The 25,714-nt window shown below is 45.5% G+C and overlaps 1 protein-coding gene across 6 annotated transcripts in view; it reads right to left on the bottom strand.

The window, feature by feature from the left end:
• Window positions 1-687: 687 nt before the first annotated feature.
• Window positions 688-25,714, bottom strand: part of NBEAL1 (neurobeachin like 1) — a 126,567-nt gene continuing 101,540 nt past the window's right edge. For all 6 annotated transcript variants that reach the window (XM_044431782.1, XM_044431777.1, XM_044431779.1 and 3 more), the window contains 12 exons: window positions 25,324-25,441; window positions 25,101-25,198; window positions 24,443-24,559; window positions 23,480-23,569; window positions 22,912-23,021; window positions 20,264-20,436; window positions 19,169-19,263; window positions 14,859-14,975; window positions 13,144-13,305; window positions 11,627-11,775; window positions 8,954-9,089; window positions 688-7,178 (listed from right to left, as the gene is read on the bottom strand). In XM_044431782.1, coding sequence (XP_044287717.1) covers window positions 7,077-7,178; window positions 8,954-9,089; window positions 11,627-11,775; window positions 13,144-13,305; window positions 14,859-14,975; window positions 19,169-19,263; window positions 20,264-20,436; window positions 22,912-23,021; window positions 23,480-23,569; window positions 24,443-24,559; window positions 25,101-25,198; window positions 25,324-25,441 — 1,467 coding nt within the window. In that variant the 3' untranslated portion in view covers window positions 688-7,076. The remainder of the gene's footprint in view (window positions 7,179-8,953; window positions 9,090-11,626; window positions 11,776-13,143; window positions 13,306-14,858; window positions 14,976-19,168; window positions 19,264-20,263; window positions 20,437-22,911; window positions 23,022-23,479; window positions 23,570-24,442; window positions 24,560-25,100; window positions 25,199-25,323; window positions 25,442-25,714) is intronic.

The raw sequence follows: 25,714 nt of genomic DNA, 5'->3' as shown, positions 1-25,714 counted from the left end.
ATTAGATACAGACTTAGTCATACCTAGAATTAGACCAATTAAGATAAAGAGGAATTAAGTTCAATGACTGTCTATTTCAGTGGGTTTGCCCCAGCCTACATTTCGCTACAGAGGAACTGAGGTTGAGAGAACCAGTTTGCCTGATCAAACAACCCTGGACTATTTGGGAGTGTGCTTGTTTCCCACCTGCTTACAGTTTCCTAGACAACCCTGGATTATTATGTCTGAACCAGGAAATCCAGCGTTCCTTGGGGGTTAAACAACCCAGAGTTAACCCATGGGCTGTTGTTGAGTTTAGAGAAACAGAAGAAATGAAAACACAGAAGATAGCATGCTTGTTTGTTGCCACATGTCTATAGCAAGAACTGGATCCAGCTTCCCTCAAATTATTAAATGTTGAGTACATATGGAGTAGCTAACGTGTGGCACATTTAAATTGCACGGTATTTGGTAGGGAATGGATGATGCATCTAATTTTGGACTCCTCACCCAGGAACAGCTGCTCAGAAGAACTGTAACCTCCTTCAAGTTAGCCTTATAATTTGGATCGGAGAGGGGAACTGTCAGTGGAATCAGTTGTTATACTGAGTCCCCCTTCCAGGTAGGGATGCCAAGTGCAGGTACCTGGGTGGGGGGTGCCATTCACTTGAAAACTGTAAAAAACAGTCATATTCAACAACAGGCCAATCACATATCCATTTTTTTCTTTAATCAACTTCAAGACCATTCTGTTATATACAAACGTAATTTGACAATAATTTTATGTACAAAGTAAGCAAGCATTTTAAAAAGGGTTAAATTACAAATTTGTAAATTCTACAAAGTGCAAATATTAAAACATTTTCCACCATGCTGTACAGAAACAACTCCAAGGTTAGCCAATATACATACATACAAGCTTAAAATTATTAAACCTGGCCATCAGAACATTAAAATAAACAGTGTTTCAAAGCATCCCCCAACACAAATAGGTATTGCACAGAAGACAAACGTTTTGACATTACATGAAAGCTGCTTGAAACTAACTATATCAAAACACCCATCTAAAATCTGAAGGCATTTTTGGCATTAATATCCGTTTGTAATACAATTGCACTGTCAAAGTCATCAGCATGAGATTATCATTTGCCTGTACATATATAAGGCTTAGTGTTCCATTTCTAACTTAAGTTTGAAGCAAATGCAGAGGCACACGTTAAGTGAGTTATTGGAATTTTTGTTTAGGAAAAAATCAGTGTAATAGCAGCACAATTTCCTAGGCAAGTTACTAATGAGAGAGAGAGGCGTTTCCACACACCCACACATATATACACATACACACAGTGCAGTAGGTGAAAGAAATGTGTGTTCAAGGGTGCATGAAAATCATCGTTTCCCTAGAACCCTATAGTACAAAGCTGCCATCTGCATATTCCTCCCCTTTGGCTTTAAAAATACACAGGAGCTGCCGTGTGCACAGAGGAGCTTCCCTGTAGGACCTGTGCCACTTCCAGAAGCTCTGAAGCAGAAGAGCGACACAAGAGCTCTGTCGTCTTTCTGAGCAGGATGTAAACACAAGGTGAATGCGCAGGCACATGGCTGGGAAACTACTACTTGCCAAGTAGATGGAAGAAACTCACACCTATGGCTAAAGCGCTGAGCAACAAGATGTCGTCATCCACAAGGGGCACACGCGTTCAGCAGCTTCCTTTCCCCATTTATTATCCAGATTCCAGAGAACCTTGCACAAAGCGTGTGCTTTCCTTTCAGAGCCCACCATGCTGAGGAATACGGGACATCCAAAGCACCGCCTAATGCAAATTAAGTATGCTTAATCCTCTCAACCTTGGTATGTCACTGAACAACCCTAATCCAAGTTTTGCTTCCCGTGCTGAAATGTGACCAAATGCTACCCTGAAGTACTGAAATCAGCAGCCACACCATGTTAGCTGATATCTACAATATTTCAAAGCAGCAAGCTAAATCTGGAATGAGGGTCAGTTATTGCACACAGGATGAGTTTTTTCTTCTTTTTATGCAAAAAAAAAAAAATCGGAATTAAGTCTTTGTTTCTTGCAAAAGCAAGTATCAGTTTGGGAGAACAGATGGTTTGGAAGAGTTTGAGCAAAGTGCTAGGGAGGAAATGCATGTTTGGAAGCCCCCATCATCCAGTGTGGCCCCCAAAAGATGTAGGAGGAACTTCTACCTAAGCAGATTTTGGATCAAAGTGTGATTGTGAGCTTGCTTTATTCCCCCTGCCACGCCCCCCACATATATATCTCAGAAAATTATCAACCCAGTTTTAGAGCTAGATCACCAAGCATTAATCAACTTTGGAAATGGATGTACCATTTTAGTCATTTCCACTCTGCGTAAACCAGAGTAAAAGAAAACATGGAACGTCTTCAAAGGAATGCTTTTCCAAGAGAAGATACATAAAACACTATCATATAAAATAATGTGGGTTTGGAAGCCATTTTCACTGGAATTACTGTGATTGTCTTTAATCTTGGCTTTGAAATTCTGATATTGGACTCATTTATCTTGTAAATTTTATTTTATTTACATTTTAAACATCATTTAGTTTTCGGAGAGTCACAGAAATAATGACATTAAAATGGTTTTGTTTTGTTTTTAAAAGTCAGCTGCTCCTGCCAGGCTTGACTTACTTTCAAGTTACTCTTACTTATTAAATAAACTCAGCATTCGTGCAAGCCATTTTGATACCTCCAAAAACCTACACCTTCCCTCACCAGAAGCCTATTTAGAACCAACCTGAGACACAACCTAACAGCAGTGTTTCAAAAAGTAGTTTGAATCCAATAACATAACAAGAATGATGGGATTCTGCTTGCTTGGTCCTTATCGCAAATCGGCACTCTAGCCTAAGTAAAGCACCATGCCTCAACATTAGTTAAAGTGTAACAAGACAAGAACATCTCAGCACACTCAACCTACAATTTAGGGTTTTTTTTTTTTTCCAACTCTGGGGTTGTATCCAAACTTTCCATAGATTGAAATGGAGTGGTACTTGTCGAAGGGATTCTTTCCCAAGTGCAACTTCTGCAAAGGAAAGTTTCATATTCAGAAGTTTCATATTCAGAGTCAGAAGACCTATAAGCTACTTGAAGCATGGGCAGTCGGCAGACAAATGCTAACAAGCTGATGAGAAAATTTGGCTGGGAGCTTCTTCAAAGCTTGCTTAAATGAGTTCCGCGTATGCAAAGTTCTCACCATCACTCCATTTTTCTGTCAGGAAACACATACACATTTCTCTTTGACTTTGCTAGCTTCCATTTTATTTCAAGCCTTAAAAACATTCCAAAATATACACATTCCCTATGTACAGTTCTGGAACGTCAGCACAGTGCCCCAAGACACACCAGGTTTCTTATTCCCGCTCCCAAATGAGGAGGGGAATGTTTATTTACAGCACCTACATAAAACCGAAACAATTCAGTCTGCAGCATCCAACTTTCATCAATATTCCTTCAGTTCCGAAACTCTTAGAATCCAGCTTCACATTCCTAAACAGCCTGATCACTTCCAGATTATCTTTGGTATTGCTCCTAAATCACTTGCTCCTGTATCCATGACATGTTTTGACCTTGGGAGGAAAATTCCATGAATTCTTTACAAGAGGAGATGGTGCAGGAGAGATCTGTGGCCCAGCATCGTTCTGGGGCAGATCTGAGGGCTGAGAAGGGCAGGCTGCAGCCCACCGTGCCCCCATTCCAGCCCAAAGCTACGTAGCAGCCAACAGCCTCAGAACTGGACCATTCACTAATGCTGGACTCCCCTCTTGGTGCGAGGAGAGTTTAGAGACACCTTCACTTGTGCTGGTACCCCATGAGAACAGGGTTAGGACCGCAAGCATATTGTAACAACATATTTCCTTTTGGAAAAGCAGAGAAATTCAGCAATAAGCCTGCCAGACTAAGCTCCACAAAGCCAGAAAATCAGGAGCCGAGGCTGATGCCTCGACTGACACACTCCAGGGTCAGTGATGACTTTGTTCAAGGTCACAAATTGTGTTCCTTACAACGTACCCTCCTTGCCTTTTCTTGAGGCCACTTTGAAATGGGCCAATTGTCATCAGCGCTCACTTCTGACATATTCCCTTCCTGGAAGCGTTGCCCATAACAGTGGTGCTCGGAAACATGGCATCAACCTCACGTCCCCACAGCAGTGCCCCACTCATGCCCACTGCATCAGAGGAGACCCCCCTCCCCATCTCCCACAGTTACCCTGCTAACTGATGTAAGCAACCAACTCACCCAGGTCAACTCAGGGTTCCCCTAACAATACAGCGAGACTCAGATGTGTTGCAAGGAGGTACAGGACCAGGACGACGTGGGACTGTTCCCAGGCACACCATCCTACTCTTCTGAATTTGGACTTAAAGACCAAAGAACCATGTAGTGCATGAAAGATAAGCTACAAGCAAGCACACTCAGTAATGCAACACCGCTTCAGATCAAAGGGCACCACTGTTAAGGCATCAGCCTTTGAAGAGCCTGAGCTTTACAAACACTTCTGCACGACAGTGAAGGAGCCACACAACCCCCTGGTGCTTCCCGTTCCGTTCAGCAACTTTTCAAGTCTTAAAGGAAATTAGGAAAAGTAATACATCTGCTTCCATAAGTTACGCACATAGTGCATTTAAGTATGATAACGATACAGTAAGTGCTTGGCAAATATACTGTGTTTGGAAAGAACAACTATACTTTTCTCACAAATGTATAAAAAGTCCAACAAAAAGAGACTATTTGCCATGGAGATCAATTTTCCAATTAAAATGGTCTAAAAGCAAGTCATTTTTCCACCACACAACGATGAGAATTAGTCTCTTTTTCAGAAAAGCTAAATCTACTACAGTTCCCATTGTGCTGAAAAATACAGTCCTCATATGTGAAATACACAGGCAAAATAAATAGCTATAAGTGCCTATAGTACATAGATCCTTCCATTATTATTCTTTTTGGCATCTGAAATATTCATAGGTCCAAATTAAGAAAACTTAGTATCCTGTGCTTGTGGCATTCTCTCCTTTACGAAATGATTGCCTCTGTTAGCACAACACTGAAAATGCTTTTGGTCATGCATGGCGGAATCAGTTGTGTGCGCACAAACACTCAGACAAAGGCAGCATCATTCCAGTGCAGAAGCCCAAATGGGCCATCCCACCCCAAAACAATGAACCTTTTCCACTCAGCCTTTGATGGATCAGACATACAAATAAAAACAGTATTCTTCCACTGCTTAGGTTTGATTTTCAGCAGCAGAAAATTACTTCAATTACTATGCAATATTTTTAATTTTATAATGGCCATTGAATACTTGATCCATTTACTCTTGGACAAAAGGATGAATCTAAGACCCTGACTTTACTGTATGAAGAACCCCATCCTGCCTTCCACATCTGTCCTATCACCACTCACTTTTCATGCATTCAAATACTAACTGCTGGTATTCAACAGTGCAACAAGAACCCTTCCTGAACAGCACTTCTGAACAAAGCATTGGGTGAGTTTGCGCAACAAATCAACTCACCTCGAGAATAAACTATAAAGAAAGTGCCACTCATGAAGCAACTCACAGTGTGCCCAACAGATCCTGACTCCTGCTGGGTTGCCCCCTCCCCCGCACCACTTTTCTCCTTGCTTTCTCTCTGCAAGTACCGCAACCCTTTCTCCAGGAGATCACTTTTTGCAGTCTCCAAAATGACAGTCCCTGACAGCCACTCTGGTGCCCAAGCAACACACTGGAGGAGCTGCCAGTGTGCTTCCACCTATTTTTATTTTATTTTTCACACAACTGAATGTGCACACTTTTTTGTAAATATTTTTCAGCAGGAGGTTGCTGATTTTCCAAAGCCGTGCAGCTTTGAATAGCTAGAATGGGTTTGGCTTACCTGGACAATGTCCTGTAAGTGTCTACTATCAAAACATGGCAGGTGCCAGCCATGGACAATGACAGGAGAGCAATGTGTAACTTTGTTTGCTTGACAGCTGTCCAATGCAGAGCTGTCAAGGGCAAAGCAAGCCAGTAGGAAACTGCTTGAGAAAGTGGGCGGTAATTTTTTCCTTCTTTTGCAGTGAGATCCTCTGGGTTTTCAGTGTTCTTCTCACTGCCCCAATGTGTCTTCACTTTTCTGAGTCTCCAGCTACCAGGGACAGTGAAGCTCATGAGGCCACTCCCTTTCCACAAATACTTTTTGAACAATTGTTGAAAGAATGTTTTTCTTTAATAAAAAAAAACTGGCAAATTTTTGAAATGGAAATAACAGGCATGTTTTTTTTAAATTAAAAGAATAGTTGTGCAGATTCAGTAGTGGCCACCAAGAGTCTGTCCAATGTGTTTCCCCCTGAAGTCTAGAAAAATGAATGTTTCAAATCTAGTGAAGGCTTGAAGATGTCAAAAAAAAAAAAAACAAAAACCTGAAAGTGTGTTGCTTTATTATGTGCCAAGTAATATAGAAGTGCTGGCTAAGATCCAAAAGACTACCTACAGCACGCTTCTTTTTTTGGAACGGCAGCTAACCCCATGTCCCTAAGCCTCCACTGCATGTCAGGCTAGCTTACATCAGACGATGGGACAACTATTACACTGAGCAAAAAAGAAGTAGAGCTAAGACGTGTCCATCACATGTATTGATGAATGCTGACCTATAAATGCTGGCCTATGACCAGAAGTTGTTGAGATCTCTTTCAGCTGTTCACCCAGGATTGTCAAGATTCACATGTGAGCGTGCATATACATGTTTGACATTCACCGTAATGAACACACAAAGTGAAACACACACATACGTGCAGACATACTCACGGATGCACACAGCTTCACAGTATATGGTGAGTCTGTGTGTGCACACATATGCATGTGTTTAAATAGTACTGGATTCGTTTATTGCTTCTGCTTTGGATGCAGTGGTAAGACAACAACAGAAACTATGGATAGCTATATGCTCACTTGCATATGCGCCTGTGGCAATTGTGCTGCAGCTCCAACATAATTGAGGAAGTTGAGAGAGAGGGTTGAAAAATGATTGGAAGATTAAATAAATGTGTGCAAACCCCAAGAGAAGGCAGAAGCAGAAATCACATGGCATCTTGAGTGTTATATTCAGTTTCTCCTGATGAAATCTGGCTGATCCGTTTGCTTGAGCCCCATAACTTTCGGGACAGTTGGCCTGCACGCATCTGTTTAAAGTAATCCAGAGAAACAAAAAGGAGGGGAGGGAAGCGGATAAGGGGGATAAATTAAATAAAAACTTCAAGACGATTCTGGAGAAGTGCAGACAGCATAAGGTACAGCACACACATACAACACAATGGCAATTTGCTCCTAAAATAATTCAATGCTTGGACAATTCTAGGGCAGACAAATAAGCAAGACAATGTGGTTGTCTCGCTTGTACTTTAATATCAGGTCACATTGTCAAGCGGTTTTACAGAGGCACTGTTTGACTTTCCTTAAAAATGCTTTACAGTCTGGAGGAAATGGAATTTAGGCCGCTAGATGTTTGGAGTTTTATTTATTTCTGCAGCGAGGTTCTAAATCACAAAGAGAAATACGTTAAGTGTAAAAGTTTACAGTTGCAATCCAGAAACAAACTCATTAAGGAGTATGTCCTGTTGAACACAATGGGACACTTCTAAACATTGCACCAATTGAGGGGCTAAAAGTAAACACTTGACAATGTGCTGGGTGAGGTGGGGAGGGGTTAAGATTCTGCACAAAAGCAATGAAAGGATGGAAGAAGAAAATACTCGTGCCAAATTTATACACAATTAAGTTTAAATTGAACTTGAGTGAAATAATCAGTGCAAAACTTAGCTGCAAATAACGTACCCTGCAATGAAATAAATTAATGAGAAGTCAAAGCCTTCACTTACATCCACAGGGACCAATCTGGATGGTGCGGTTTCAAGGCCTACTGGTTTCTGTGGTCTAAACTACACACAGATTATTTTCGGCAAAAATGCCACAAATCATTATCTGGCCGATACGAGTAGTGCAATGTTTGGGTGCCTTTGACTTTCTCAAACCACATGCTTATGGTTTGAATCAGAGGCAATCAGTGCAAAATATTTCAGAAATGTGAAAAGTGCTCAAGCTGTTCCCCAAGCAACGCTCAAGATATAAACTGCAAAGCTTTTACGTGGCTCCCGGGGATCAACCAGGGATCATTATCAGCAGCTTACTGGCCTCTTCCCAAGAGTAGTGCGTGGCTCAGGAATACCCTATTAGGCATGAAACGAGGGTTTTCTCAAGCAGGGCATGGCACAGCGTCCTGTCCGCTCAGAAAGCTGACACCTGCCTCTTCCCTCTGGCACTGCAGGGCCTCGCTGTGGTCTGTTTCAGAATGACTTTTGGTGCCACCCCTTTTGTGTAAGAGACTAAAGAGCATGCCTGGTGAATCCAGGTCATGTGACACCTGCATTCAGTGACTGTATATCCACCACCAAATAAAATGGCAATGTTTGTCCCTTTCTGAACAAGCAACAACAGTTTGATGCTTACGAATGGCAACTGTGAACAAATCACAACACGGTCAAGAATATTCCAGAGTAGTCCATTCAGCCTCCTTCGGAGACCTAACATCATCATTAGCTGTAAACAATGGCAATGCATCCGTGTTTGGAATTAAGCAATTTATGGCTGGCAGTAATAAGCAAGTTCGGTTCAGTTAGTTTCCCAATCTAGTAAGCACTGGACTCTAAGTGTACTTGACCTAAGTCGGCAAAATCTGTACATTGGTCCAGGCACACTTCCTTTCCCCACATGTGATCCCTTCTATGCTCATTTCAAAGCCTCTACAAGAATATCTTGGCAATTATTTCTTCCCCTTTGAAAGCTCAGGCTTGCTCTGAAGTTTGCCCTGCCACAGAGGTGATCGCTTGCTCAGCTGGAAAGCAGAAAAGAGTGAGCCTCCCACTGTTCGGTAGATAAAGTTCTTGATGGTAGGTTTTACCTCTGCTGGCTTCCCGACGCCAATGACAATCAACTTGCCATCCTCAAGGCCCACCAGAATATGACTGAGCTCTTTGGTCACCGAGACACAGCGGATCGGCAGTCGCATGGCTAAGGGTGAGATGCTGAGGCTGAGGCTGAAAGAAACAGACACCACTATTCTTAGAATAGCCAGAACAGCACTGAACACATCAGTTCTGGGAGAAGAAGTGCAGAGACCACTGACACAGACCAGAAGGTCTGAGGACCATATGAAGTCTTATCTCCATGCACAAAACTGCCTTTACACTACAGCTAGGCCAAGCAGAAAATAAACTGGAGTGCAAAATCGCATCAGTGGCACAAAGGAGGACCAAAATGGTCAGATGTCACTTGGTTGTAAAACTGTTTGACCATTTGCGCACTCTGCAGCCACCACAGAAGCCATTCCCCCCACCCAAATATTTTTTCAGAATCAGTTTTGCATCAGCCCAAGCTACAGCATGTTCCCTACCCCCATGATGAAAATGGCCCCTGGACCTCCTGAAGTGGTAATGGAAAGAAGGACGACAGCCCTAGAGGTTTCCTCAAGGCCCTTGGCTGGTTGGCGCACTTACTGGCAAAACGTCAAAATGTTAGAACATTTTTCTGAGGCTGCTTCAGTTGTCAGGCTTACTAGCAACCTTTGACATTCTCTGAATGCCTAACATGTACAATAATGTATGCATGATACAAAACTGTGATTTTAAGATGGAAACTGAAACATAATAAAAGAATTAAGAGTGCAACCCTATGCATGTGTAGACAGAAAAGAAGCCCTAAAAGAGTGATGGCGAACCTTTTAGAGATCGAGTGCCCAAACTGCAACCCAGAACCCACTTGTTTATCACAAAGTGCCAACACTGCAATAAAACTGAGGTTTGAATTTAGAAAAAAACAACTCATATATTAACATCTTTTGTCTTAAAAGAAAAACACAGTAACAGAGAAAAAGAGCCATGTTCACGTTCAGTGCCCCCAAGTCGGGAAATGCTGTGCTTGCTCGCTCCCAGGCGTGCGTACTCCCTCCCTCCCTCCCTGCCCCCAAACCAGCCACCGGGAATGCTGCAGGAGTTTCAGCGGCACTTGAAAGTTTACCAGAGAGGCGGAATGGGGGGCAGAGAGACCTAAACTAAAGGTGAGGAGAGGCTATCATTGATCCCTTTCACGCCTCCGTTGGGATCTTCCTCGAGGCGCCCCCATGGTGCTGCCAAGCCTTGGCGAGTGGGGTTGGGTGGGGAGGGGGGTCCCTGCCACGTGCCCACTCCTCTTGCTTTGCAGCAGTTCCGGGCTCCACTCTTCCTCGTTTTGGCCTCCCTCCCCAGGAAGCGCCATATCGATCCCGGGCCACCTTCTCTCTCCTCCTCCTCGCTCCAGCTGCTGCTCTGCCACCTCAACCCCGTCACTTGCTCCCTTCGCCCAGCTTCCCCCCGCACCACCCCGTGGCCACCAGCGCAGGAGCTTGGCCCGGGAGCAGGCGCGCCGGCAGGCAGGAGCACGGCTGCCTGGCTGCACCTGCAGCTACCAAGTCAGCAGGGTCCCACCACTGCCCTTGTGGGGTGGCTTGGGCGGCTGCTCACATGCTGCAGGCTGGGAGGAGGAGGAGGGGGAGGCAGGAGGAGGGCACCGCCATCAGCGCTCAGCACACCCATTCGCTGCTCACCCGCTCCCTTCCTGGCGCACCCGCAGTGGCTGTTGCACCTGCCTCTGGCCACCTGTTTGACGCCGCCTCTTGCGGCGAGTCGCGGCTAATGAGTGACATAGTTGCCTGGCACCGTTACTCTTTCTGAGTATGTGCATGGCTGCTGGGGCGACTTGGCTCACGTGCCAACAGAGAGGGCTCTGCGTGCCCACTGTGGCACACGTGCCATAGGTTCGCCATCACTGCCCTAAAACCTTGTTTCAATTAATGTTCCAAAAGGGGACTCTTGGAATACCCTCATTTATTTTCATAACTTTCATTGTTCTTTTCTTGATATATGATCAAGCAGTGTTTATTATGAGACTGGATCCAAAGTTGTGCATGTAGAACATCCTCAACCCCACAGCCTCTTCTGAATCCACACCTCCTACAGCCACAGAAACTTCCGGAGGTCAGGGCACCCTCCTGAAGAACGTGGCCTGAGGCTCAGGGGACTGGGTGGACTGCAGTGTGAACAGAGAACCTCCAAAACCTGGTCAAGGGCAGCTTGCAAGAAGCAGAACAGCGAGAAGAGCAATGGCCAGACCCTTCCAACCAGCCACTGTACACAAGGGACTGTTCAAAAGCTTTCAAATACCCAGGCTGGGTGGCAGAGGGCAGGGAGAGACACAGAGGAGGCCACCAATAAAATACACATCAAGAATTTGCTACCTGAAACAAATACATTGCACAGAACTTTTTAAAAGACAAAGGATCCAATAGACTGGGTTCCAATGCACGAGGAGCAGCTAAAGTTATCATAAGAAGGCTTAAACCCATTCAAAGAACCAGTGGATAATTAGAGGCATGTTTAACATGCCTTTATCTTGGTATTTTGGAGTTTTTTCTTCCAAGTCGAACATGTTGAACAGCACATCAATCACCACAAAACTCTGGATAATCCCGGGACCAAGGCACTGACACGGTCAAGTGCTCCTTACAGGAAGAGCCCCTTTCTTCTGGGCTTCCCATTACCTGTAGAGGTCTCTTATGGACAGGAATCCCTGCTGACTTCCCATTATGATATATTCTCCAACCACACAGAGATCCGACACTTCTTCTTTCAGGCTCTCAGAGCCCAAATATCTTCCATTCACAGAATAGAGATGTAGTGCATTCTTATCCTGTGCAAATGCAAATGAAAACCACAGTTATAGAGGACAGGATTAAGGGGCTTGGGCACAGCAGAGAGCAGGAAGAGCTTGGAGAGAGAGGTGGACACTCATGACAGGCATGTTTCAGAATGGTGGCTTTGCCAGGGCAAAAATATAGGAACACACAGAAACACCAGTGGTGTCTTCTCCACACAGCAGTTGGGGAGGTTGTGGGAGTGAGTCTTGTGCCCATCACATGTGCAAAGTGTTGTGCAAGCAGTCAGTTGTGCAACTGATGTCTGATCAGTTCTGTGCAATTCTTACACCTCGCTTTGGAGGTAGATGTTGTCATGATTTGGGCGCACATGAATATCGAAGTAGACGTGAAGATGATCGCTCATGACCCAGAGACCCCATTAGGAGTAGGGGGAGGAATATACATGCAAAAATAAATGCAAATAAATACATCTACACAGGGTGAAAGGCAGGGAGGAAAAGAGATCTGCAAACTTCCCATCGGAGTCCAAGACTGGTCTGCACAAACCAGTCTTGCGCTCTCCAGTGGTTTGAGCTTAGTTTGAAAGTTGTAAAGCTATGCAGCTGGGAGAAAGAAAACATTACTGAAAGAGGCAAGATGATGAGCTTCTGGCGAAACCTGCCTCTATTCTCACTCAGGCCATAAAGAGTTGATGGCACTCGCTTTTTAATTTCAGCCAAGAACCTCTTCCTTCATCAGCCACTGCCAAAAAGACAGCTGAAGCTGTAATATTAAGAAGAGACTCCAGACTAGAAGAGGATTATCCATGTTCTAACACTTTGCAATAGACCAGCACTAAGAATGCTGAGACAGCAAGGAGGAGACAACTTTTGGCTAAGTCTAAAGGAGGGAAGACTGCTGCTTAACACTTAGTGTTAGCACCATGGGACCAAACAAGGAACAGGAGTGACACAGCCTCTCCTTAAAGGACTAGATCCCGTGGTTGGGTCACACACAGCAGCTTATGGCCCTCTTCTCTCAGCACACAGAACATTTCCTTTCAACATGCCAAGTCAACATATATGCCCTCAACTCTAAGCAGGCCTCACTCGTATGATCCGTTTGTCCTTTTGGGGGGTGGACGGAGCCTGTGAGTGGAGCCTACTCAGACACAGCTGTACATACACACGTCCTGGTTTGTGCTAACTGTTCTACCCTGCAGGGGGGTATTTGCACATGTATCCAAGCCCATAGCCTGGTGAAGGTGAATGAAGTAAGGCCAGCTGTGAGAAAGAAGCAGGCAAAACTCAGCTTCTGCATGGTTCACTGCTACAATAAGCAATCCCACAAATTTCCTTTTCCTTGGCAATGAAGCCAGTATGCATGGTGCCAGTCCTCAGTGAGTTTGGCTGTCTTGATACCTTGAGCGTGGTCTTTCCTTCTAAGCTTGTGTGGATGACCATGTGTCCTTCCCAAGATACGGCCAGATTCGGAACAGTGAGCAGGAGAGAGCTCTCGCAGGGGGGCCTCAGCGTCCTCACGTACTGACCTTTCCGAATGGTGTGAACAATCACAGTTCCATCCTAGTAACACCAAGAAAAACAACAGGAGAACAATGGAACGTGGCTTCTAAAACCAAGCAGAGCATCCTGGAGATGGCCACTGCTTTGCTAGGCAAAGAGCGGAATAAAAAGGACATCTCCCCAGAATAAAAAGGATGTCTGCCCAGCTGAAATCTCTGCTGACACGGTGGGGACATCTCCAGCTGTAGCACCCAAACTGTGGCATTTCTTTGCTAAGGAAGTCTGCCCTTGTATTGGTTTAGGACCCAGATTTTTTAAAGCAGACACATAGTTATTGTTGCCCGTCTTATCATTTGCCAGGTTTGAGGCCGTTCTTTTAACGAGGTTTCCCATCCCAATTTTCATTGAGTGTCTGTGTGCATGTGGGCATAATATATGTTTGAAGAATATTCTATACGTTGTGTTGGATACAGCAAGTTCCCCCACTTTTAAAAGGAAGAAGATTTTAGAAATGCATGTAAACGCAGAAGCAGAAATCCCTAAGCACCAACTCCAAAGACGGACCATCTTCAACATGCAACAGGGCAATCCTGCATCTCTTTGCCTGGAAGTAAGTCTCACTGTGTTCAGTTATATCCAGGGATGTATTTACAGAGCTGCAACAGAAGGCTAAAATCTGATGGAAGTCTTACTTCAAGTAGACCCATTGAAATAAATGGCTCAGAGATAAATACATGTATGCAGACATCACCCCCAATCTCCAGGTAGGGCTAGAATATCTTGCTTTCTTTTTCTATCTGTGTTTCAGGTTTTTTTCAAATGGCAAGGAGACTAATTTTTATGTATTTGTAAAAATGCACACTTCCTCATCTGATTAAAGTGTGAAAATGAATTTTTAAAGGGTATGAGTATTTCAAAGAGAGCGTTTTTTAAAGGTGTGGATGTTTCTAATCGGATCCCAGAGTGTCACCAACCAGACACTTTCCCCAGTGCAGAAGCCAGAGGGGCACCCGTGTCCCTGCTGATTCTCTCACACCCCAGCAATGCTGTTGTGCAAGTGTCTCCTGCTGTGGGTGGGACGGCAACGCAGAGCTTCCAGGACAACTTGGAGTGAGTGGAAGCAGCATATCTGCAAGGAGCTCCCTCAGTCAAGTAGGATAAAAGGCTTCCACTGATCTGCCTCCTTCCAGAAAAGAGAACTTCCACTCATTTTGCAGCTGCCCCCGGGGAACAATAACTCTCCCTTGTGTGAGCGGCATGCCCAGTTTATGCAGAGAAATCAGCAGGGCCCCCCACTTGCAGAAGGAAATCAGTGGGGACATAAAGCAATCAGCGTGGGATCCTATTCAATCTTCCCCAAGATCTGCGAACAAAAATGAAATTCTCATACATTCCTTATCACTCATTTCAGTAGGCCTACTTTAAGCAGGACTTGTGTTGTATTTTATACTGAATTTGTCAGGGAGAGAATGACCAGAAACGGGACAGGAAGCTCAACAATAAATCACGTGAGCCAAGTCCCTTGCACTGTAAGAGGGATACCTAAGCAGCAACTGAGGGCCAGTCCTCTGACTGGTTTTGAACATGTACTGGCAAGACACATCCACACTCACCCGGGCCCCTGAGACTGCCAGGTCCAATTTGGTACTGATGCCGACGCAAGAGACTTCGCTGGTGTGTCCGTAGAGAATCTGCAAGGGTTTCGGGGCCAGGCCCACAGGCACTCCTCCCTGGTATTAAATATTAAAAATGGCTGTTAAATAGAAACATGTGTCAGGCTTTCACCCCACATTACATTACATGTTCTCAGATGCAGGTGCTTCCGGCCATTCCTATCACCTCTTCCTAAAGTAGCAACTTATTTTCTCTCTCTTAGCACAATGAAATGTATTGGAAATTCATTTAGCCAGTAGTGATCCATGATTCAGAAGCTGTTTTCTCACATCAACACACTGCATGACAGGTGCTTCATGCGTGAAAGCAAAGATAAAGGCTCAGTTTATGCATTCAGAGCCCACCTGCGCCTTCCCTTCTCAGCAAAATCTGTCATTTCAGCAATCCTTTTTAATCCGCTGGTCCTTCACCCTGTATATCTGAGCTCTGAAACTGGAACAAGGCCCAACGAGGACGACAGTGACCACAGAGTGGAGAAGAGACAATCTCTGGGGTAGAGCCAGTGGCTGTGAAGGTGTGATGCATTCACACCAGCAGCCAAGTTAGAGTCAAAGCTGACCGTGACCACGACTCCGACGAACCAAGTTACAATCCTTCCCCAAGCTGCACGCTGTGTCCCTCGTCCTTTGCAGAGTTGCAGCAGTTATTTGATTTTTTAAAATGCAGTTAATGTGCAAAGACGCATTTAGCATCATGTCAATTTGGTCCTCTGATGTCTGAACAAATGAAGGTTTAGAAGCCAGACCTGGCGGAGGCAAAGTGCAATTCTGCCTTAAGGACAGCTGAATTGCCCAACCACTTCCTCTGTGGCAAGATTTATTTATTAGATTTATATCTCACCTTTTCTTCTGTTAAAGAACTCAAAGCAGCTTACATAATTAGCCTCCTCCTGCTCAATCTTATCCCCACAACAATCATCCTGTGAAGCAGGTGGGGCTGGGAGTCCGTGACTGGCCCAAAGTCACCCAGTTGGCTGCACAGCTGAGCGGGGACTAGAACCCAGGTCGCCCGAGTCCCTGTCCCACGCTGTTAACTACTGCACCAAGCTGGCTCATGACGACTGAAATCATGGGTCGTCAAACTATGGCCCATGGGCCGGATTCGGCCCACCATGCTCATTTATCTGGCCAGCCTCAGAGGTTTTGGACTTGTTCGGACAAAACGATCGCTCCACCCGCCCCGCCCCCACATTGCACGCATATACAGAGCAGGAATACAGAGCAGGAAACAGAAGAAAGGCGGGTGGAAGAGAAAGAGAAATGAAGATGAAGAAACTAAAAAAGAATTCAAGGTAAGAAAAATATAGCTTTTAAAATCTATTTTTAATCATGTGAGCCCAGGGGCATACAGGCTGAGGCAGAGTGGGGATGGGGCTTCCGAGTCTCGGCTGCAGCCTTCTCCAAGTAAGCTGCCTCGCCGAGCTACCTTGCCTCTTCGGCCTCCCACTCTCACTCCCTCAGAAGCAGGGCGGTGGCGAGGACTATAATATCCATCATGCCCAACCAGCATGGCCAATGGAAGTTGTAGTCCAACTCATCTGGACAGTCCCAGTTTTGGCAAGGTTGCACTAAAATATGGTACTCATTAGCTCTGCATCCAAATACAGCCATTGTGCATTGTGAGAATTGTTCTGACTTGCTTCAAATACTAAGAGTGGCATTAACAGTATTTCTCCTTAGTATTTTTGCTTCATTCTTTGTAAATGCCGGTTGCAGTTATCAGCTGCATTATGCAAATTACTATATTTAGTGCCTTGGCTGTGTTGTAGCTCTGTCCCCTGAATATGGACATGCTCCTCCCCACCTCATCTTGGGCTTCTGCTACAACCCGAGGGAGTGGAGCAAACCTTTTTTAATTTTTTAAATTAATTTTTAAATTTTAATTAATTTTTTAATGTGCACTGTGCATAGGAATTCATGTTTTCTTCAAATTATAGTCTACCCCTGCAACAGTCTGAGGGACAGTGAACTGGCCCCCTCTTGAAAAAGTTTGGGACCCCTGATTTAAATCAAAACAAGCCTTGGTCTCCTGAAGGTGTCATCAGAATCACACAACTGGCAAAGCTGGGGAAGCGGGGAGGCTCACTGCAGGGATCTACGCTGAGGAAGGCATCTCACAAACACGGATTGGACAAGAGCAAACCATTAGCAGGCTGGAGAATGGGATCTCCATCAGGGACTCTGCAGTCCAGCCTGGCCACCAGAGCCCTTCCCATGGCACATTCCCGGGCAGTGGTGGAAGGCCAGCCCAGCCGGCACCTCAATGCCAGTCCAAGGTGGGGCATTTCCCTCGGTGTAAGCAGCAGGTCCATTTGTTCAGAGATTGCATTTTTAACCGTCCAACAGTCAAAGCTCTCCAAGCAGGTCACAACAGCATATCATCTTTATGTATTTGTTTATCTATCTGCCTAGAAAGTCCTGTTGGACTATTAGTTGCAAACTATAACTTTAAAAATAAATAGTCTATTTCAGCATTTGCACACTGCTCATCAGCCTAGATGGGTCCCTGGACAGTTTTCAGCATACCAATGACAAGTAAATTTGCAATGCTAAGACATGAAATAAAATGAATTAAGCCCGCCAGATACCCTCCAAACCCAACACATCCAACGAACGTTTGAAACATTAAAGCAGTTTGAAACCAAGTTAAAGACAAGGCAAAATCAAACAACCAGGGTGGGTAAAGAGTTAACAGGTCCGGCATATGTTGGTTGCAGAGGGAAGAACTTTCCATCTCACCTCGGCTGGAAGTTGAATGCATTGTGCTCCAGCGGAGCCCTGTTTGCCCTACAGAAAACAAATTGTGTTTTCCTTCTTTGTCCCCATAGTGCAAACCAGACTCCTGCCACAAAGCACAAACAAGAGCTGATTTGTTTGCACCCTCCCACCCCATGGCCACTGGGGCCGCGAGCAGGAGGCCTCTCAGGCGGGAGACAGGGGTCATTTGATCTGCCCCACTTCAGTGCCCCAGGCAGATAGCACTGTGGGGCGGATCAGCCTCTCCTGCCTCCCAGCCAGCCCACACATAAACCTCTGGGCCTGCCAGTGCCAATATCCGATCCTCCTTGCTGGTCCTTCTCCCCGTGCCCCTCGTAGAGGAGGACCCCATGTGGTCACCCTTCTGAGTAGCCTACTGCTGTGCCACCTGCAAGGATGGCCACTCTGTGCCACTGCAGGTGGGAGAAAGCGTCTGGCTAGTGGCCCCCAGGTACAGCTTGGGTGCGTCAGAGGCTGCCGCCAGTGGCAACCACCCAGCAGTCGCTTGTTCAGGGGCCCTTTGGCCACTGGGGCTCACACCAGTGGGGCACATCTCCCGGATCAGGGAGACATGACAACCCACCCCTGTTGAGGACCCAAGAACAACCCATGGGCACTGCAGGGCACTTGCAAAACCAGGATATTCTTGGTGACGCAGCCCCTACTCACACTTCACAACAACCCATGCTCACTAAAAAACACAGCATCCCTCCCTAAAAGGCAGAAGTCAACAGGTTCAGTTCACTGCCAGTTATTCCCCCTCTCCTCCCACATCCTTGATGCCACCTCACTTTCCTTTGCTAGTGGCCTGGCAGGGGCAGGGAGGGAAGGACAAGGAGAAGGAAACAGACTGGCTGGCAGGGTGCTGGGGGAGGGTCCCGTGGGAAGCACCTGCTTTGGGGACTCCTGGAACCTGGTAGTGCAAATGGGAAGGCAGAATCCAGCATCCAATCTCAGGGTGAATTTTAGAAGGAGTTGTACGAAAGGTGTGTGCACTACGCATGAAGAAACGGCAAGTGATCTTCCTCAAGGGACGTTGCTCTGGCCTTGCTCACCCTGTGCAGCAGCAGGTCCAATTTGTCACCTCTCTCTTACTTGTTCTTTGGAGGAAGCACCAAATTGTGAACAAGAGACTGACAACTGTAAATGCACAGTTGAAAGCTCCCAGAGGTGACAGCTAAAAGGACAGAGAGTGCCTTTTGGCACCTAGGCACAAGCTTTTATGTGCTAGCGGCGGCCTCTTCAAATGCACCGCACGTTTGTCCTCAGAGCTCGCTGACACATGTGCACGGCCGATCTTCAAGTGTTCTGATCCACAAGTTGCCTTTTCCCACTTTGTAAAATTCCTGACAATTCAGCAAACATGCCCAGCATCAAAAGACATACTAGCGCTTCCTCTGCTTGCAGCTTCACCATCTGAAAAGTGCACTGTCCACTGTTTCCAGTCCCCTGAATGTTGCTTTCCCAACCAAGTACCCAAAAATGTAACTTACCTGCTGGACTATTTGCCATATCATACAAGTGGTGTCTCTCGAGCCGGATATTAAATGGATTCCACAGAAATCCATAGCTAAGCACGTCACAATATCTGTGTTTGTGTGTGAAAGAGAAAGCAATTAGTAGAGGAAATGACAGAGCTTTAAAGCACCTGATTTGAGGAAGTCTCTGGGCACCAAATTTTACAACATGGAGCTGGAGCTCCACATTGCCAATCAAATCAGTTCCACAAACCTGCAGCCAAATTAAAAAGCATTAACATTAGCAGCCAAGGCATGTCTTCTGTGCGAGACCCATTTAAGTTAGTGAGAGTTATGAAATGGTAGTTATGTTGTCAAACAAGCCCAGCAATCTCTGTGGGTCTTGTGCCCAGGAGGAGGAGGAAGAGTCCCACCTTATTTTTGTGAATGTGAATGCAATCACATTCATGAATTGCAAACATAATGAAATGCTTGTACATCCCTAGGAAAAAGGGAGTGGGACTGTGATCGAGAGCGCCTAGGATGAAAGGTGTGATAAGTATAGGTAAGGTAGATATAGATGATATAGATACAGATACAGATATAAAATACATACATAGATATGTGGAGCCAGTCCAGCCTAGCTCTTTTTAGTGATAACCCTAATTTGCATGACAGCACTGAAAAGTACGTTATCTAATATCCTTTACTACTAATCCACAAACATGTTGCTATACCGGGCTGAGAAACAGCATCCAGAAATACAGGCAGGCTGTCGTGCTGCCACAGAGCACGGTGCTTTGCTGCTGGCCAAGAGATTTTACTTGTATTCTTCATCAAGACTGAGGGACTAAGGGAACATCTATACAGTGCACACAGTCAGTTATTTGTGCATGAATTACCTAATGGGATTAGCAGGACAAGCATAGGAGGCAGAACGATGGTCACAACAAAATGACAATGGCAACTCCAAATCTCTGCAACAGGAAGTACCCGTTCAGTGAAGAAACTCCTTTTGTAGTGCTAGTCCACGCTTTACTTGCACAATCTGGTGAAAGCAGCCTGCTTGAGCCACCTTTTCTCTTTGTTTGCTCATTAAAATGCAGGCTCCCTTTATCCCAAACGACTTACCCATGTGCCTAATATGCTGTGCCATCAATTTTCCTTTGGTGAGTGATGTCACCCTGATGCTGTTGTCCCAGTGGCCTCCACTGAAAAGCAGCTTTGCATCATGAGATGCCACGAACAGTTTGGGCGTCAGCTCCAGTCCAGGTGCAAAAGGGCCACTGACACTTCGCTGCGTTCTGCAACAATTCCGTATGTTAAGATCTGCATCGGCTATTTGTTGAAACACATTGTTTCTCTGACCTACAATGCTCAAGCCAAGTCACTGAATGGTGCAATTATCAAAAGTGGGGGACACCTGCATTTATCTATACAGAATGCAAAATGAAACGCCCTTTTATCTGCGGTGACTCCCAAATTGTGGAATTCTCTCCCAAGAGCGTATTGGAGTCACCTGGCATTGACTCTACAGAGTTTTTGGTGCCCAGCAAAAACCATTTTTATGCTCTCAGGCTTTCAATTCACAGCTTGCTTTATTTTTAATGTCTGCACTGCTGCTTTAAAAAAAAAAATCTTCTTTGTTTTTACATGTACACTTTTTTGTTGCTGTTTTTCAAGTAATGCATTTCAACGTGTTTTATTATTTTTTTAAAATCTGTGCTTGTATTGTTCTTTCCTTTGCATTTTGCCCTGGTATTGGTTATATATCAACTCATAATTTGAAACAGTAATGAATAAAAAGAAATGTGTGCGTGCGTGTGCGCGCACACATAATTTATCTCAATACACAAAACTCACTGCACGCATGCGTGTTTTGAATATGTCTTATCTAAACGTTCGAAGTTCACAAACAGATTGTCCTGGTGCGCGCAAGATGCACCTGCACTGATCAGTGATGGTGGTTTGCTGTGAGGACCCAGCACAGTTTTACTAGGATGGCTCTTTCTCCAAACAAAGAGAATCCATGGCCTTTTCAGGGTTGTTGATGCCTGGGGGTTTTGTATGGTCTGAACCCAGTGGGGCCACTTCCTTGCAGGTTGTCAGCGACAGCTACAGGGCTGACCAGGAAGAGCAGCAAAACCCCGTGGCTCTTCTCGTGGACTCACTAGTACTGCCATCATCCTTCCTCACTCCCTCTCAGTGCCGTCTACCCTGTGTGCTTAAAAGTAGCAAAGGAAGAAAACTGTAGCGCACCCTGAACACTTCTACAACTTCTATTGTTCTTATTTTCAATCCTGCATAAGTGCATGGGAGCAAAAGAAAGCTGACTTCAAATCTGCACAATTTTTGTCCCTGGCCTTGAAATTTGTGCAGTTTTCAGCCCCATTGTATTCTTCTGCCATGAGAGTGCCCCAATTTTCCCTTCCATGCTGCTGCTTTTGCCACAACAGTTGTGTGTGTTCAGTGATCTCAGTCACTGTTTTGCAACCCTGATGCAGATGTGACAGCAAGTAACTGATGGAAGCAACAAAGAGGGAGGGAAATGGGAGCCCAAAGTGGATGACAGAAGGAGAAGGCATTTCGGGGGCGGGGAGGTTTACTCCACTGTAAAGTGAAGCAGCCATTTAAAAACTGGCGTTTGCCAGCTGGTAAGGGATGCACCAAATTGGTAGAGGGGACATCAGAGAAGTGAACTTGCACCCCTGCAACGGAGAGTCGGACCCATATATATATAGTGGGTGAACATGTTCCTGCCTTCATAAGGGCTCAGATTTTTAAAAATGTTTGTGATCTGAGTTGGGATGGGCAGGGGGAGGTGGGATCCAAAAGCATTGGATGGCTGGAAGAAAGGTAAGAAAACACTTTGCCCATGAGTATAAGGGGAGGCAGCCTTTAAGAAAAGGTTAATAAGGCAAGCCCCAAGTGGCAGATGACAAGAGAGAGATAGGTTGGACTATGTATCAGAGACACAGCATTGCAAAAGAGCAGAATTCCCTTAAAAAATATTAAAACGTGGCTAATTATGTTCTGTATTCATAAGGGCACAGAAAATTAATTCCATTTGGAGATCTAATTCAGGGATAGGGAATTTCCCTTGGTGATCAAAAACCCTGTGGGCCAGTGGTGGAAAGGCTGATGAGGGCAACAAAGTGCCTGAGGCCCATGCCAGACCTAGTGAGAGGAAGTGAGGAGACAAGCCAGGGCAAGCCCGCTTGTCTGTTTCCCCTCTGTTGCTCCAATAGATGCATAGAAAGGACTTGGCTGGGTCTGCTCCCGCTGCCCTTCCTCCTTCCTCCATTGCAAGGAGAAGGCTGGCAGGACAAGCAGAACCAAACAAGCCTCCTTCAAGTTTCCATCAGAGCAGCCAAGGGGCCTTGGTCAGCTCAGCCTCGCTGCATGTGTGGATTCCTCAACCAGGAATTCCCTGACTCCTCCAGCATTTTGGCCAAAAGGTAAGAGGCGGGCATGGCTTGACTCCCTCAAGGTAGCGCTGTCTCTGATGGAGGGGGTTCATTGGCTGTCAACCCAATCCTGGTACTACCAAAGTTTGCTTTGCCAGTTGCATGAGTTCCATCCTCCATTGGAAACATGTCCCCGTGCGTATGTAGCAGACAGGCACACGCATTATGCATGCACAGCAGTATAAATCCGTGCCCAAATACAGTGAGTTTTCTCCCAACTAAGGACAACACTTCATGAATTTGAAAGAGGGGCCCCCAGTCCATGACACATGCATCACCGTTCACTCCAGAAAAAGAAAGCTCGTTACTCACTTGGGATTGGTCACGGTTTGATCTTTGAGGAAAGTGAAATAGTTGGAGATGCCGCGGTCATAGGGCAGCCACCCATGGGTTCCCACAATGCAGTTCAGACTCACTGTTACCTTCAGAAGCACATGTGTATCAGAAGACAGCAAAACCTTCTGGTCTACCAACAGAGTACACATTACCCTTGCCTAATAACAAGGCCAAAGCCAAGCACAGCACAGCCTCCTTCTCTGCCTGCTCCTTTCACTCTCCTGCAGCAAGTGCCACACGCCCAGTGCTCCAGCAGCCATGGCCACCTGCACAACAGCACTGGATTCTGCCCACTCATTCTGATCGATGTGCAGCTACAGCACCCACTTCTGGAAATAAGTCAGTGGATAAAATCATCTAATCAGCTTTCTTGAATTGACTGCCATTATTTCCCTAAAGGCCAAACTAGCTCAGAACAAACCAGTCCAAGATGCCATTTTCTACTGTTATAGAGGACAAGCACACAACCAGCTGCATCATTCCACCTTAGCAATTCCACAGACGAAATCCTTTCAGCACTGACGTTTCTGCTGGCCAGACTCACCAAAATCTCTGGGCTCCCTTGTGACATAAAAGAACGGTACTGGTTTCTAGGGACTACAGCCTTAACAAATGGTATCCCATCGCTGATTCCCTGAGAGAGAGAGAGAGGGAGAGAGAGGGAGAGAGAGAGAGAGAGAGAATTTCAGCTGACATTAATAAAAGATAGGGCAGACATATTTGGCAGGCTAACCCGGACCTATAGCCTGCCCGTACAATTAGTCTTTCTGGTCACTCATCCAGAGCAAGGACTGCACAAAAATACAGCTTCCAATTCCTCATTTATTTCTGCTGTGTCCAAAAAGTGCACTTGCAGCTTTACAAGCAATAAAAAGTCAAACCAATGGCCCAAGAAGGGCTGCGACAGGCAGGGCACAAGCAGGTAGCCTGGATGCAACTCTTATATCATGGGGCCTCAAACTACGGCCCGCCACGCTCATTTATCCAGCCCTCCTCAGAGCTTTTGGACTCGTTCGGAAAAAACGATCTCTCATAGGAATTCATTCATATTTTTTTCAAACTATAGTCCAGCCCCACAACAGTCTGCAGGACAGTGAACTGGACCCCTGTTTAAACAGTTTGAGAACCCTGCTCTATATTATGTACAGTTATTTTTCTCTCCTCTTTTTTTCTTCCTTAATTACAGAATTTGTAGGGGTTAAAACCTTCCCTCTTACACACTGAGGGAAGGTTAAGAGATTGGCGGTTCCTGTAAAACAGGTGCAAGAGCTCAGGCCAGGGAGGGGGGCAAAAAGGGTCTTCCTGGGTTCTCCCTTTCTGTGACCAATGATATTTTGGTTGTTTCCCAACTCAGTGCAATCCCTCCCCATGAGTGCACATACTCAAAGGATGAAATGGCTTCCCCAAGGCACCCCTCTCTAAGCCTCTGATCATTAAAATTAAAAGAGTGAAAGACACAGCAAGTTTTTAATAAGGCTAAATCACGTGTGAGCTTGTCAGCAATTACCTCGATGAAGAAGGATTTCAGCTCAGAGAGATGCTGGAACAGGTTGAGGGTGGAGCTCTCATTTCTGGCTTGCTTTTGCATCACTTCCTCGGCAGACAACCTTGCAGGATGAGGCTCCTGGAGTAAAATTTCAAAAGCAGTGGAAGCCACAGCTGTGGATGTCAGGGGTGATGTCAGGGGTCAGGGGTCCAAGTCAGGGGTGAATCTAACTGCCCACAAAACTGGGAGGCAACAAATGCAAGAATTTGTGGAAGGAGTGGAGCCAGTGACTCAATCCTGCAGCTGTGGCCCCAAGACAGTGTCTGTGGAGCCAGGGGGCATTTCTGCTTCCCACCTCTAATGTCAAAGAGAGTGCTCTTACCTCAGGACTGGGAATCACAGCTCTGAGTCTCTGGCCAAAAGTGTCTCTAGCCAAATTTAAATGCCCAGCTCTGTATAAGCACTTAGTTAGACCCTGCCTGGACATTTACACACACATCCCCATTTCTATCCATAGCAAGAGCTGCAGCAATCCTCGGGCTCACGTGTCTCTTCTGTACTTCACTCCTGCTCCACTCACCTGGCAGGCAAAGTTGACAAAACCTCATGGGCAGTTCTGTGTGGGAACTGTGAAGATGTGGCACCAGTGTTCTGTACTGCTCGCAAGGGCTTTATTTACCTTCAGTAGCTGACAAGGTGTTTGTCCAAAATTATTGATCATCGCTTCCAAAGCTTTCCTTTCTTTCTCATCACTCAGGGCATCCAGATCTACAGCTCCTGGAACACAAGGCACATTGCAAATAAGCAACGCCAACAGTCAGCACTGCACTCTTGTAAATGCTGCACTTTCTCTGGGCTGCATCTCACGCCACAATGAGGTACTCCAGCGTACGGCCTAGTACCTTCATAAGTACAGTAGTAGAAGACGTTGAGTGCCTCTATTGCAGCCGGCCCCCTCTGTTTATAGCCAAAGATCAGGTCTATCCATTCGTGAAGATGAGCAGAGACATATTCCGACTCCTAAACAAAGGAAAGAACAACAAATTTCAGAATGCAATTTCTTCAAAACCATCACCCTTCAGATCCAATTTTTCTCTTTAAAAAAAGTAAAAAATCCAAACACAAGTTGGTAACATATTTACAACTCAAGTTTAAAAGTCAGATATCACCCCTATAAATTTATTCTTAAGTTCAGTGTATTCTACATACAAGCATGCTCTCCTATGTGGAAATAAAATATAAAAAATAAACATAAATGCCTGCAATCTATCCAGGAAAATCCAGCCAGTCAGC

This window comes from Varanus komodoensis, unplaced genomic scaffold (genome assembly GCF_004798865.1).
Source record: "Varanus komodoensis strain SLA01 unplaced genomic scaffold, ASM479886v1 scaffold23, whole genome shotgun sequence".
Taxonomy (NCBI): Eukaryota; Metazoa; Chordata; class Lepidosauria; order Squamata; family Varanidae; genus Varanus; species Varanus komodoensis.
Note: the sequence above shows the minus strand (reverse complement) of the source record. Positions and strands in the feature narration are given on the sequence as shown.